Raw genomic sequence first — 12,389 nt, forward strand, 5'->3', positions numbered from 1 at the left:
CCTCTCATTGCCAGAGAATGTTGACAGGTGCTTTTATCACAGTGGTATCTTCAAATATGCAATGTATCTACATGCCGTGTATCCGCATGGATGCGTAAAGCAGAGAATCTTTAACTGAAAATGCATGGTAGCTGATGCTACTGCCTAACTGTCACAATTGAACAATTGTGCACATCTTTTATGTTCATGTGTGCTTGTGAATGCTGGTGTGTGTGTGTGTGTGTGTGTGTGTGTGTGTGTGTGTGTGTGTGTGTGTGTGTGAGCGCGCAAATGTGTGAGAGAGAGCGTTCATGTGGTGAGAGCTGACTGCAGGTGTTTCCTGTTGTAGAGAGAGAGATGGAGAGAGAGACAGAGATGCTTGTGGTAGAATGTGTGTGCGCATCAGACCACAGTGCTCAGAAAAGCTCTAATGACCTATACTGGACCACAGTGGTCTTTCTATTAGCTTCCCATATAAACATGTTTTCATGTTGTGGCATTTTTGTGGCAGCTCACCAGAGCCACGAAACAAATCCTTTTTGTTGGCCCATAATGTTGATATTACTGCTAATAATGGTACCTTCAAACACGTTGTATATCCACATTGCTGTACACCTTCATGGATACGCGAAGAAGCCTAACAGTCACAGTCATGCAAGAATATGTCCGTGTGTGTTTATGAATGCTGGTCAGATCTACACAATGTTCCCCTGAGCTCAAATGTAGTCAATCAGCCAAGATATGTCTGGTGTCCAAAGTTTGCTTCTGTACGTTTTTACTAGAGCTATGGGGCTAAGGTGGCTAACAAGAACAAAAGCTCCATTTACAAACTCCATGCCTAAACCGTCACACTTTTAGCTCAGTTAATTACGTATAGGCGTATGTGGTTTCTGACACTGCATGTACTTGTTATACATAAAAGTATGCAGCATGGCTAAAAACAGTATTAGCAACCATCTTAAAGCTAAAACATTTATAGAACATTGGTGTCTTTCTGAAGTTTGCTTCTTTAGTTTTGAGCTAGAGCCACCAGGCAAACACAGAGAAATAAAAGGTCTTATTTGTTATTTATTAAAAAAAAAAAAAGAATTAAAGCCTTTACTTTTTGACCATATTAGCCTCGTAGCTCCAGTGCAAAGCTAAAGAAGCAAACTTGAGGAAGACAGTAAACTTTTGGAAAACACTGTGCATGTCGTTTCTCACTGAACAATCGCTTTAAGCACACATGGTGCACTGGGAGTGGGGGATGGAGAGAGAGAGGTAGCTTCATGCACAAGAGGAAGAAGAAGAACCACTTAGGCCTGGCTGTGACTTTATTACACAGAGTAACGATGAAACATAGACTTTCCAACAATGTTCGGTCTTAAAGTCTACTATTGTCCAGCTGTCCAGTAGAATTGCTTAAAAGCTCAAATGTTTTGTTTGCATTCCTTGGTAGTAGCTATTGCATCCAATTAACACAGAATGTCCTGTAATTTGTCTGAATTCTTTGCCTTTTTACCCCTAAATACTAAGAGTAAACATATTGTAAATAGAAAACAAGGACCACAAATGTTAGTTATCTTAGTTGTGCACTGCTGACTGCCTCTTTCTATGTCTTGTTCATCATGAGCATCGTTGATACTTTTGAATGAAGCATTTCTTAATATTCACATACGGCAAGGATGTTTTCGATTATTTCTTTCAGGCTGATGTGTAAATCACAGTAAATGTTTTGCGTTACAGTTTTCAAAGTGTATTAAAGGGGAATTCCACTAAGTGCTTTTTAAATTTCTGCATAAGCCAATCATTGAGATGTGAACAAAGTCATGTAAAGTGGTTTAATGTGAAATGGTGCTGTTGCAGAGAACGCGCTGCCTTGGATTTCTTTAGGGTGACAATGATAGGAACCAGTTCACAATATGTACACAAATATAGCTGTTTTGTTTGCTATCCCAAATGGCCAGTGAAACTACATGCCATCTAATTTTTTATGTTATGGTAATATAGTGATAAATTAGATAAATACATTTACTTTGGAGACTGTTTTGCCTTCCAATGCCCTGTTTGTAACATTTTGCCATGATTGTTTTTTTTAATGTGTTTTACAATCTTAAACTATTGTAAAAACAATGTCTTGGCCATCAGACAACCTATTTATGACCATTTCCTGTAATAGCTTTTGGTCAGGTAGTTTTGAAACTCTTCAGAAATATAGCTCTTATCACCACGATTCTGACTCAGTTTCTCTAGAGTGATGTGTTTCCCACCAAACCACTGTGAATGATTTAAGTCCCAAGCTTTGAATTATGCAAAACCTTTGAATATATGAAGATAGAATTCTCTTGAAAACACAGATACTTTCTTATCTAACTTATCTAAATTAACAAATTCCCTCAAGATAATACTAACACATAATAATAATAATAATAATAATGACACAACTTTGTCATGTTGTTTTCTTCAGATCTAATGCTGAAATTAAAATAGAGTCAAAGGAAGTTATATGGAGCACAGCGAGTGACCTGACGGTGGTATTTCTGTGTACTGTTATTACTGTGAAACATAAAGGATCAAGACATACTCTGTGTAGCTTGTTTTGGGTTCAGAGGGTTGTGTGAGCTGTGAGCTGTGAGCTCCTGCTGGGAAGTGGTTTTGGGGTTAGGACCCTATACAACTCCCAAAAAGCACAGGCCTACTTTAAGCTGCCATCTCCCTAAACCACATCATATGTATATTAAGCTCACATGTAGCGCAGCTTCATTTTCTTAAAGACAGTGAATCTGACGCTGCATACAATATTTCATTGAGACAGTACATGCATGCATCAAGGGCCTAACATTTTACCTAGTGTAACTATGTAAAATGAGAATAAAACAAATAAACAATACAGTAAATACAGTGAAACATAACAAGATTCTTTGTTTTATTCAAATTAGAGATGTCTTGGGTAAAAGAATGCAGTCGGAAGAAAGTTCCTAATTCCTTGAATTCAAAATGCGAGGATATTTTTCCACACATTCAAAGTTCAGTCATAGAAGTTGGTTGCATTTTTTGTTTCTCACAATCCAATGAATCACTTAGTGATGTTGAGGTTCTGGCAAGAGCGCTGTATTGTTCCGAGAACACCAGCAGCTTGTTTGTTTAATATACAGATTTTCCTCTTGTCAGCTACACATCCTTTCAGACCATAGTTTTTAGATGTCCTCTCACAGTGGAAGGATGGAGAGAAAAATCTGTGTATTTTTGTCTGTGTATTCCAAAGTGGAGCTTCAAAATATTTACTTTTGACTTTCTCTTTCCTTATGTAAGTGGAAAATGCAGGTAGATTTTCTCATCTCTAATCTCAGAAAGATCTTAAATTGATTTGTCCTGAAATGAAGGATGGTCTCTCACTTTTGCACAGTACTATATGCTAAAATATGTTAGGCTTTTGTGACAAATTTCCAGCTCATAAATCCAGAGTTCATAAATAAAAACCCAACTTTCTGACGAGTAAATACATACATTTCACTCGAGAGACTTGAAACACGCACATATACACACAAACCTTTCTGATGGGTGTGCCTTGATGTTCTCCACTATAGGGTCTATAGGTACGCATGCTATATGGTTAAGTATGAGCCATTTTTAGGAAATCTGTGAAAATCAGTGTGACAGTTAGTGAGGTAAAAAGAAGTCAAGCTACAACACAATACTCTGATCATGTTTTAAAACTCTCACCAACTCACACCATCCAGCTTTCCCATGTGTAACACATATAGTCAAACATATTGTGCTTTTAAACATGACAATAAATACCAAACTGCACAAAGGTCTTAGGCCATCTGAGAATTGATCTGATAATTCCATGATGACCGTTATGTTTTGTTGATTTTCAAAGTAAACATCAGTTAACACATCCTCTACAGAGAACACACTCAAATATGGCATTTTAGAGCATAATTTTTAGTTTAACGTATTGCTGTTGTCAGAACAAAACCTTGTATCTCCAAAATGGTAACTTTACAGGAAAAGGAAAAAACATTTACTTTTAATGTAAGTCAATGGATCTAGATGTTTTTCCAAGTCATTTTAGGCCACTGTTTTTGTCCGTTCATCATGAAATTTACACACAATGTAAAAGGCAACAGGCATTTTCGAACTATGTCAGAAACTGAAAAATGGAGATACGAGGTTTTGTTCCAACAGCAGCGATATGGAAGCAAATAAAATATCTTTTAAAATTTTCATTTAAAATATGCTTTAACTTTTACATAAGCCACAATTAATGTTTGTTTTTTCCCATTACGTTCAATTCAGTAAATAAACAGTAATTGTGCATTAAAAATAGGCAGATCTGTGTTCTCTGTAGAGGACATGTGAACATATTTACATATTTTCATATTTGAAGATATTTATGTTGGCAGTAAAAATTATTTTTTTGATGAAACACTAATGGTAAAAAAAAAGGCACTGTACAGGTACATTGTAGTCTTTCATGGGACAAGTAATATAAACATACTCATAAAGGTACAAAACAATCCAAAAGGCCCAATTAAGTTTACTTTAAATATGTTTTAAATGTATAAAACATTAATTAATGTTTACCTTAATGTTTACTTTAATGTTTAACTTAACTCTTAAAAGCCTGGAGTTAAAATATGTTGCTGTTATGTTCTAAACAACTAAACTAACTAAAGGTACAGAAAATGCATTATGCCTAACGACTGGAGCGCAGCAAGAGTTCAGCAAAAAGTCATGAACCACAACTGTGCTCATCCAACTGTATCATTTTTTTTTTCTTTTACATTTTACTGTATTTATGTTTATTTGTATTTATTCTCATTTGATAAAGTACTGGCAAAACACAGTTACTACCTATATAGATACATTTAAACAATCTCCCTAAGTGCCTAAAACCTTTGTACAGTATTGTATGTTAGTCAGTAGTATGAGCACAAGACATGTTACATGTACCACGTTACATGGTACATCTGCATTTGAGTAATATTACAATGTGCTTAGATACTACAAATGACATCTTTTTAAAATGAAGATGTAGAAGCAAATTTCTTTTAGGCTACCACAACACAACTTTGTTTCTTTAACTCTTTAAGCACAGTTTACTGTGGCACTATAGCAACAGCTGAAAATAAAAAGACAAATCTGTATATAAGATTCAGTCTGAATTTATTTGTCACACATCTATTTTTTTAACAACTTTTCAAACGAATGATCATTTGATCTCGACATCTAGAAAGTGTTTGAAAAACAAAGCTGATGTCTTTGGATGATCGTAACACTTTTGTTTTTGCAGCAAAATAAAAATGAAATAATAATGTCTTGAAAACAAGACATGATAAATTACAAGTATGATAAATTACATCACAATATGCTTCTCTGAGCCTTTCATGGGTATCATCAGTACTAAAAGAATGCTGAACAACTGCATATTTCAGTATAAAGAATAACAAGGCCAGTTTATTGTATTTAGTGCTGCACCATATCTGAAATGTTAAAAACAAATCATTGTATTTACAGTTTGTGATCATGACGCATATCATGTAACACGAAGATATTGTGAAGTATCGCCATGTAATATTTTTGCTGCATTGTCCGATGCCTAAATGGAGATCTACACTATACAAAGTGGAACACAGCAGAATTAAATTGAATAAACTAGTTAAATTACTTGTTAGCACATTGTCATTTTCAGGTTCCTTTTTTGCAAAAGTAAAATGCCAAGTAAAAAATGTCAAATGAAGTACTTACAGCACATATATTGTCTGTGTGCTGATATTTTGGCACTTTTAGGCTAATTAAAACTGTGTCGTCACAATATATCCATCCCTCCAAATCACTCGCCTTAGTATTGCTAGTGTAAGTACAGAAAAAGAGACACTACTTTACACATAATACACAACTTTTTGCTTTTCTCAGGTGACTGACAATTACTTTTTATGAAGGCCCATGAAAAAGCACAAATGTCGGGAACACATACAATTTACAGCAAACCAAAGAGAAGACGGACCCGTGAAAGCTGTGAATGTATGTGTTCTAAATATATATATAAATCGTACGTCATCACACAGCTTAACATGTACATATATCCTCATCTTCTAAGAACGCTGATAGGGCCCAAGATGCACTTGGATGATATCATTTTAAAAACCCTAATGCTGCATTCATTCCTCAAGATGAAGGGTTTCATCCAGCCTACATGTACAGTGTAGTCCAAAGGTCTGAGGCAACTTATGAAAATGCTATTTTAATAGAAAGATTTCCAGTACAGCATAATTTAAAAGAAAAGCAGAATCTTAAAAATGAACATGAGTTTCTTTTACCACCATGGCAGCGTGCACTCAGTGTGGCATGGGCCACACAAGTTTGTGCAAAAGCCTTTGATGAATAGGTCAAATCTAGTCGTCAATGGAAGGAATTTCATCAATGGAAGTCAAAAAAAAAGATCTTTTTCAGCCAAGGCCTCAACACGCTGTTTATCACAAATTGGCTGAAATTTGGGTAGTGACCTAGAAACAGTGCAGAATCTTAAGTATTTCTTTTTCGTTTTGTCGTAACTTGTCTTTTGTTTAAATTTTTTACAAATTTCTAAACAATTCTGTTGTTTATTTCTCAGTTTAAATGAAAGGAATCCCAGATTTTTAATGTGGTCTCGTGTCTTTTGGCCATTATATTTATCAGCACACTCATTGTGTTTTCTGTCTAGATAGACTACACAGTAATAGTGCATGGAAAAAAGTCTCAGTGGGGTTTAAAACGTTTTGTGGAGTCCGCCATCTGACTCTAGCTAACCAATCTACCGTTGTTAAATTTAAATATTATTGTTTATGTATCAAACAATGCCTTGACTGAGGATTTGGATCGAATACTTGAAACTTCAGTGATTTTTGAGCAGATCCGTGTTAAAACAGTCCCTGTTGGATGGCCCTTACCCTTAAAAGGACATAAAGGAGATTTCCTGTTGATTTCTCAAAATTACTGTACAGTTCAATCGTTGAGATGCATACAAAGTCATTCAAAGTGGTTTGCTGTAAAATGGATCATTGTTGAGAAACTAACAAACTCACGTCTTTACACCGGTTGGGATAAGAACCAGGAGTCTTCTGAGTTTTTATATGTAACACTGATGATGGTAAAATCGTGGTAAACCTGAAAAAGAGTTGTCCTTGGGGGCGATTTTGTTGTACTGTTTTGCCCTCTCTCCACCACGGCTGTATTTAAATAAATATGGCCACAACAGTCTAGGCACATTTAAAACCATTTCATGTGTTAGCTTTCAGCAAGGCGACTCCATGTTTCTCTAGAATTAAGCATTTCACATCAAACCACTCAACTCGACTTTGCTCACATATTAACCATTTAATTATACACATATATGCATTGGGAAAACTGTGGAATTCCACTTTAAAAGATCTGTCACAAAATTAGTTAAAAAAAAGTCTCCAGCAGTTTCATTTATGGGCCTGGTTAATTGTCCACCAGTGGCCTGTTTGCTTTGAAGTCTGTCACGTCAGTAGCTGAGCAGACTACCACTAAGAAATCACTCAAAATAAATATTATTGTTCATGTATCAATGAAACATCTTGACTGAGACTCAAGGATTGATGCTTATTGGTTAGAGGTTATCTAAGTAGATCCAAATTGAAGCAGGTGATAATTGGGTAGATTCAGTACAGATTAAGATCAGACAATCTCCAGTGAATTTGCCTGTTGGGCCATGGAGTCTGTCATCCCACTATGAGTTAAGAAAATACTATGGTTAAATCACATAAAATAAATAATATTGTTTATGTGTCAAGCAAACGTCTCAATTGAGGCTTTGGCTCAAGGATTGAAGCTTGGTTTGAGCACGTCCAACTTGATGGCTGGGTAGCGCTGCCCTTAGGAGATTTGGCACGGGTTGAGATCAAAGAGTCTCCGGCGGGTTCTCTTGCGGGCCTGGTTGACAGCAGTGCGCACCGCACACTCGAACACCTGCTGCACTCCTCTGTTACTGAGTGCTGAGCACTCCAAGTAGCCTTTGGCACGAATCTCCTGGGCCACACGCTTGCCTTCAGAAGCACTAGTGCAGTTGGCCCGATATGGCCCCATCTCACGATGGTCTGTTTGAGTGGCCACCACCAGCACGGGTACGCGGGGCAGGTATTCCCTGACCTCAGCGATCCATTTGTGCCGGACACTGGCCAATGTGGAGGGGTTTGCTACAGAGTAGCACAGTAGAACCACATCTGCCTGCTGGTAGGACATGGGGCGGATCTGCCGGAAGGTGTCATTCCCGGCCGTGTCCCACAAGCCCAGGCTGATCTGGATGCCATCCATGAAGACATCCACTCCTGTGTTCTCATACACTGTGGGCCTGTAACTGTCGGGGAATGTTTCAGAAGTGAACCGCACCAGGAGGGCCGTTTTGCCCACTGCGCAGTCTCCGACCAGTACGCACTTAACTGATGTCTCAGTCAGGCCGTTCATAGTTCTGTCGCTAATGGGGGGTTCTGCTTCTCAAAAGGTTCTGCTTGTAGTCCAGATAGGGAATCCTCAAAGGAGCCAGACAGGTGCATAAGTCATCACTGTGGGTGTGGGAATTGTTCCACACAATAGCAATAGTACATTAATTTGTGATGGGTAATTCTTGTGGTAATTAAAAGATTTTCTTTCCTTGTGCCTGGATTCCAAAGCACTCCATAATGTAGTTGAGTTCAGAAGATGTGGGTGCGTAGACTAAGGGCTGGGAACTGAGAACATTTTGAAAATCTTAGGGGGCTTTCTCACGGACACCAGAGATAGAGAACAGAGAAGTCCTGCGATGATGCAGTGTAGGTCTTCTGTAGTTTCCCTGGTCTTCATACAAGACGTCCACAACAGCTTATATTTGCTCTTCCTCTCCTGATTAAAAAAATATGTCAGTGAGTATGGTTTGACATTGTGGCCAATCTAGAAAGATAAAGCACAGTTCCAAAAGCAGCTTAAGTGAAAATCAGCACAGCAATACGGCCAAAATGTGAAGGCTACTGGTAATTCTTTTCATAAGTGTGCTCAACTGTTTTGAGGACTTAATAGTAGTTAAACAGCAGAGAATCAGTGCAGTGTGCTCTGCACCACAGGCTGATGTGAAACACGTTCTTTTTGTCCTTGGCAGGCCAAGAAGAAAATGTCATTTTTAAACAAATGTCTTAGTTTGTCATAAGTATTATCGGAGCCTAAAACATTCAAGAAAACAATGCGGTATTTTTCAAATTTTTCAAACTAACCTGTCCATTTCCTTTGATTGAGTGTTTTAAGTCAAAAGGCTTTCTTTTCTTTTTATTAAGGGAAAGTGTGTCAAAATTATAGTCCGTGGAAATTGAGCATACGCTCAGACGTGTCAGGTACAGATTCACTTAAAAATGTTGGAAAAGTGAGAAATGGCAACACAGAATTGTCAAATCTCCAGGTAATTCATTGTTTTACTTTTTTAAACCAAGTAATTCGGTCATTTGATGAGATATGTTCATCGTAGAGAAACTTGCCGAACTGGAATTCTTTACATTGGTGGTGACTGGAACCAGGGGTCACGTCATGTTTACAATGTAAATATAACCATTTTATTTACAATCCAGCAAACCCATTCTTGTTTTCTGAGTTTTTATATGTAATGTTGAAGATGGTAAAACACAGTTTTCTTTGGGGGTTAATTTGCCTTATAACGCACTGCATGTTCCTCTCCCCCATTAATGGATTTAAAGCCTGTGTATTTGTAACCATTTTGTGTTATATCTTTCTGTGAGAGAGCGATTAGAGACATTAAACTCTTCAAATGTCTGGTTCCCATCGCCACCACGGTGAATAATTCTGCCTTTGTAATTTCTCTTGAATGGAACATTTCACTTCAAACCACTCTGAATGACTTAATTTACATCCTTATCATTTCATTTTGCATAAACGTGGATAAACTGGCACAATATAATTGTCTTTAATTGTTGATGAAACACGTTAAGCAAAAGTAACTGGTTAGTTGTGGCTCAAATTTAGATGCTATTTGATTCTGGTTGCTTACAGGTGACGTCTGTGTATCCAAACAGTTTTAAAACACAAACAGAATCCACATGTGGCATGTTCAATATAGAGACAGTCTTTAGTATGATCATTACACGTATATCAAAATTCCAAGAATGAATTCTTTTTATTATAAATATTTAATAAAGCCAGTGGTTCATGACCATAGACTCAGTAGTGATGTCAGCTAAATGAGTGCACTTATTCTTCTTGGTGAAAATGAACGGATGCTGTGCGGCACATGACTTCTTCGCTTCAAGATAAGACTAGGTTTAGAATAGAGAAAAAGATGCTCTTATAATTCTGTATAACGTGAGTAAAATCCTGTGTTCTTCAAGATCTTGTTTTTTGTTGTTTTAAAAAACTCAAGGGAAATGAAACGGGTAAATAATAAATGAAATGAAAATGTGAAAATAATAAATAAGTTAAAAAAAGAAAAATATTGTTAAAAATCACGTCAGTCATGACTCTATTCTAAATTAAAATAGACATTTATGCAAAGTTGGAAGACATTTGGTCCGTTTTCTTTTCGGACGCAATAGGCCTCAACAATAGGCCGATCCTTAGGCAGCAACAACAAAAAGAACGAACAAATAAGCCTCAGTATTGGGCAACACTGCCACTTTATTATTTTCTATGATAAATGAACTCTTGTCATTTTAAACAAAAAGCAAAAAACTCACCAATTTCCACCCTTTTAAGTGTTCTTGTGGATATGAAGCTGAAGTTCCTGAAGAACCTTATATGTTCTTCGTTTTCTCAGAAACAAAAAAAGTCTTCAGTGAAAAAACGGGTCTCTCCAAATGCTGAATTCATGAAGGAGAGTGGTGCTGTGAAAATTCTACTCTGATACTATTTGACAGTCCTCATTTATAAGTTCTCAAGAGCTTGTAGAACAGATGTGGCACCCTATGCTAAAGGGAAGTGAAATAAGGGCCCTGTTTTTTTTTTCTTTTCAGTTCCCTGTAAAATCGTGCATAACCCCTCCCTGCATCCGCTCTTAGTGTCTGCAGTGCATGACGTATGTTATCTGCAAGCTTTCATATATTTAGATGCTCCCCGTGCATGCTCCAGTAAACTGTACAAAAACAAAAATGCAGACAGTTGCATTGGGTGTTTTGGCTGATTAGTTTGCATTCTATTCTTCTTTTCTACCTGTATTCTTTTCAGAAGACTTGTGTTCAGTTTTTCATAGGGATCTGCAAGATATTTTATCCACACCTCCACAGTTCAGTCTTAGACATTGGTTGCATCTTCTGCTTCTTGCGATCCAAGTAATCCTGAGCACATTCAAAGATGTTGAGGACTAGGGATGGGCAGTCCATTGTTTTAAGAAAACCAGCAGCTTCTTTGTTTGATTCGCTATTGTCCTGTCCTTCTTCTGTCTATTTTCTTTTTTCCCTGTTATGCTTGGCTATTAAAGGAACATCAAGGAAACGCCTAGTCCTTTATGAGCAGGTACAGGTCAAGCAAATAATCCAGAAGTTTAATAATAACATGCCTCTGTGAGCAATTGCAAGGACTTTAATTATTTATATTATATATAAACAACTCCAAAAACACATTTGGAATGCCTGTGACCTTCAAACTCCAGGCTTCACAAAATTCAGCATGTTTCTATGTTGGATATCCTCACATGGACTCTTCGATAAACTGTTATCAGACACCGTCTGTCGCTGCATCCACAAATGCAAGTTAAATGCATTATGTACAGTGGAAGCCATACGTCAAGAACACCCAGAAACACTGCCAACTTCTCTGGGCTCAAGCTCATCTGAAATGGATTGAATTACAGTGGAAACATATTGTGGTCTGACCTGGTCGATTGCTTATGGAAGTACTGGGTGTGGCCAGGTGGTCGTGGTATGGGGTATTAGAGGGTAACCCCAAAGACAATGCCAAGCCACATTCTGTTACAGCAGCATGGCAACATATTCAGAGTGTGGATGCTAGACTGGCCTGCCTGTAGTTCTGACCTGTGTCCCTTCAAAAATGTGTATAAACAGAACAATATGGCCACGCAGCTGAAGATCTGTACAGCAGAATGGCAAAAATACTCAACTTTTAAAGCTAGTTCAGTTTGTATGTTCAGTCCTCAATTATTGATTGTTGCTAAAAGGGGACGCAACACGGTGGTAAACATGCTCCTGTCCGAGCTTCTCTGGAAGGAAGTATCTTTATCATGGGATCTCGTGTGTAAAGAGACACCAATTACTCTTGACACGGACACTAAAGTCAACCTCAAACCACCATCTTGAAAAGTGCAGGACAAGCGCAATTAACTTATGGTCATTATCATTGGTTAAACTGCCTCTTTGCTGCAGTGCAGGGCACTGACTGGAGCACATAAACAATAATAATTCTTATAATAATCTACAATATAGCGCCTTTCACAA

At 37.5% G+C, this 12,389-nt stretch overlaps 1 protein-coding gene across 1 annotated transcript; it reads right to left on the reverse strand.

Annotated features, from left to right (window-relative positions):
* Positions 1–5,113: 5,113 nt before the first annotated feature.
* rhoh (ras homolog family member H) lies at positions 5,114–10,907 on the reverse strand. The gene is made up of 2 exons (XM_017715019.2): positions 10,677–10,907; positions 5,114–8,844 (listed from the first exon to the last, which is right to left on the reverse strand). The coding sequence occupies exon 2, from the start codon at positions 8,428–8,430 to the stop codon at positions 7,843–7,845; it is 588 nt and encodes a 195-aa protein (XP_017570508.1). The 5' UTR covers positions 8,431–8,844; positions 10,677–10,907; the 3' UTR covers positions 5,114–7,842.
* Between the last annotated feature and the right edge of the window lie 1,482 nt (positions 10,908–12,389).

The sequence above is a fragment of the Pygocentrus nattereri genome, chromosome 22 (assembly GCF_015220715.1).
Source record: "Pygocentrus nattereri isolate fPygNat1 chromosome 22, fPygNat1.pri, whole genome shotgun sequence".
In the NCBI taxonomy this organism is placed as follows: Eukaryota; Metazoa; Chordata; class Actinopteri; order Characiformes; family Serrasalmidae; genus Pygocentrus; species Pygocentrus nattereri.

What these genes read in the sequence shown, in the direction of transcription:
- rhoh (XM_017715019.2), bottom strand. Translation starts at nt 8,430, where the DNA reads ATGAACGGCCTGACTGAGACATCAGTTAAGTGCGTACTGGTCGGAGAC.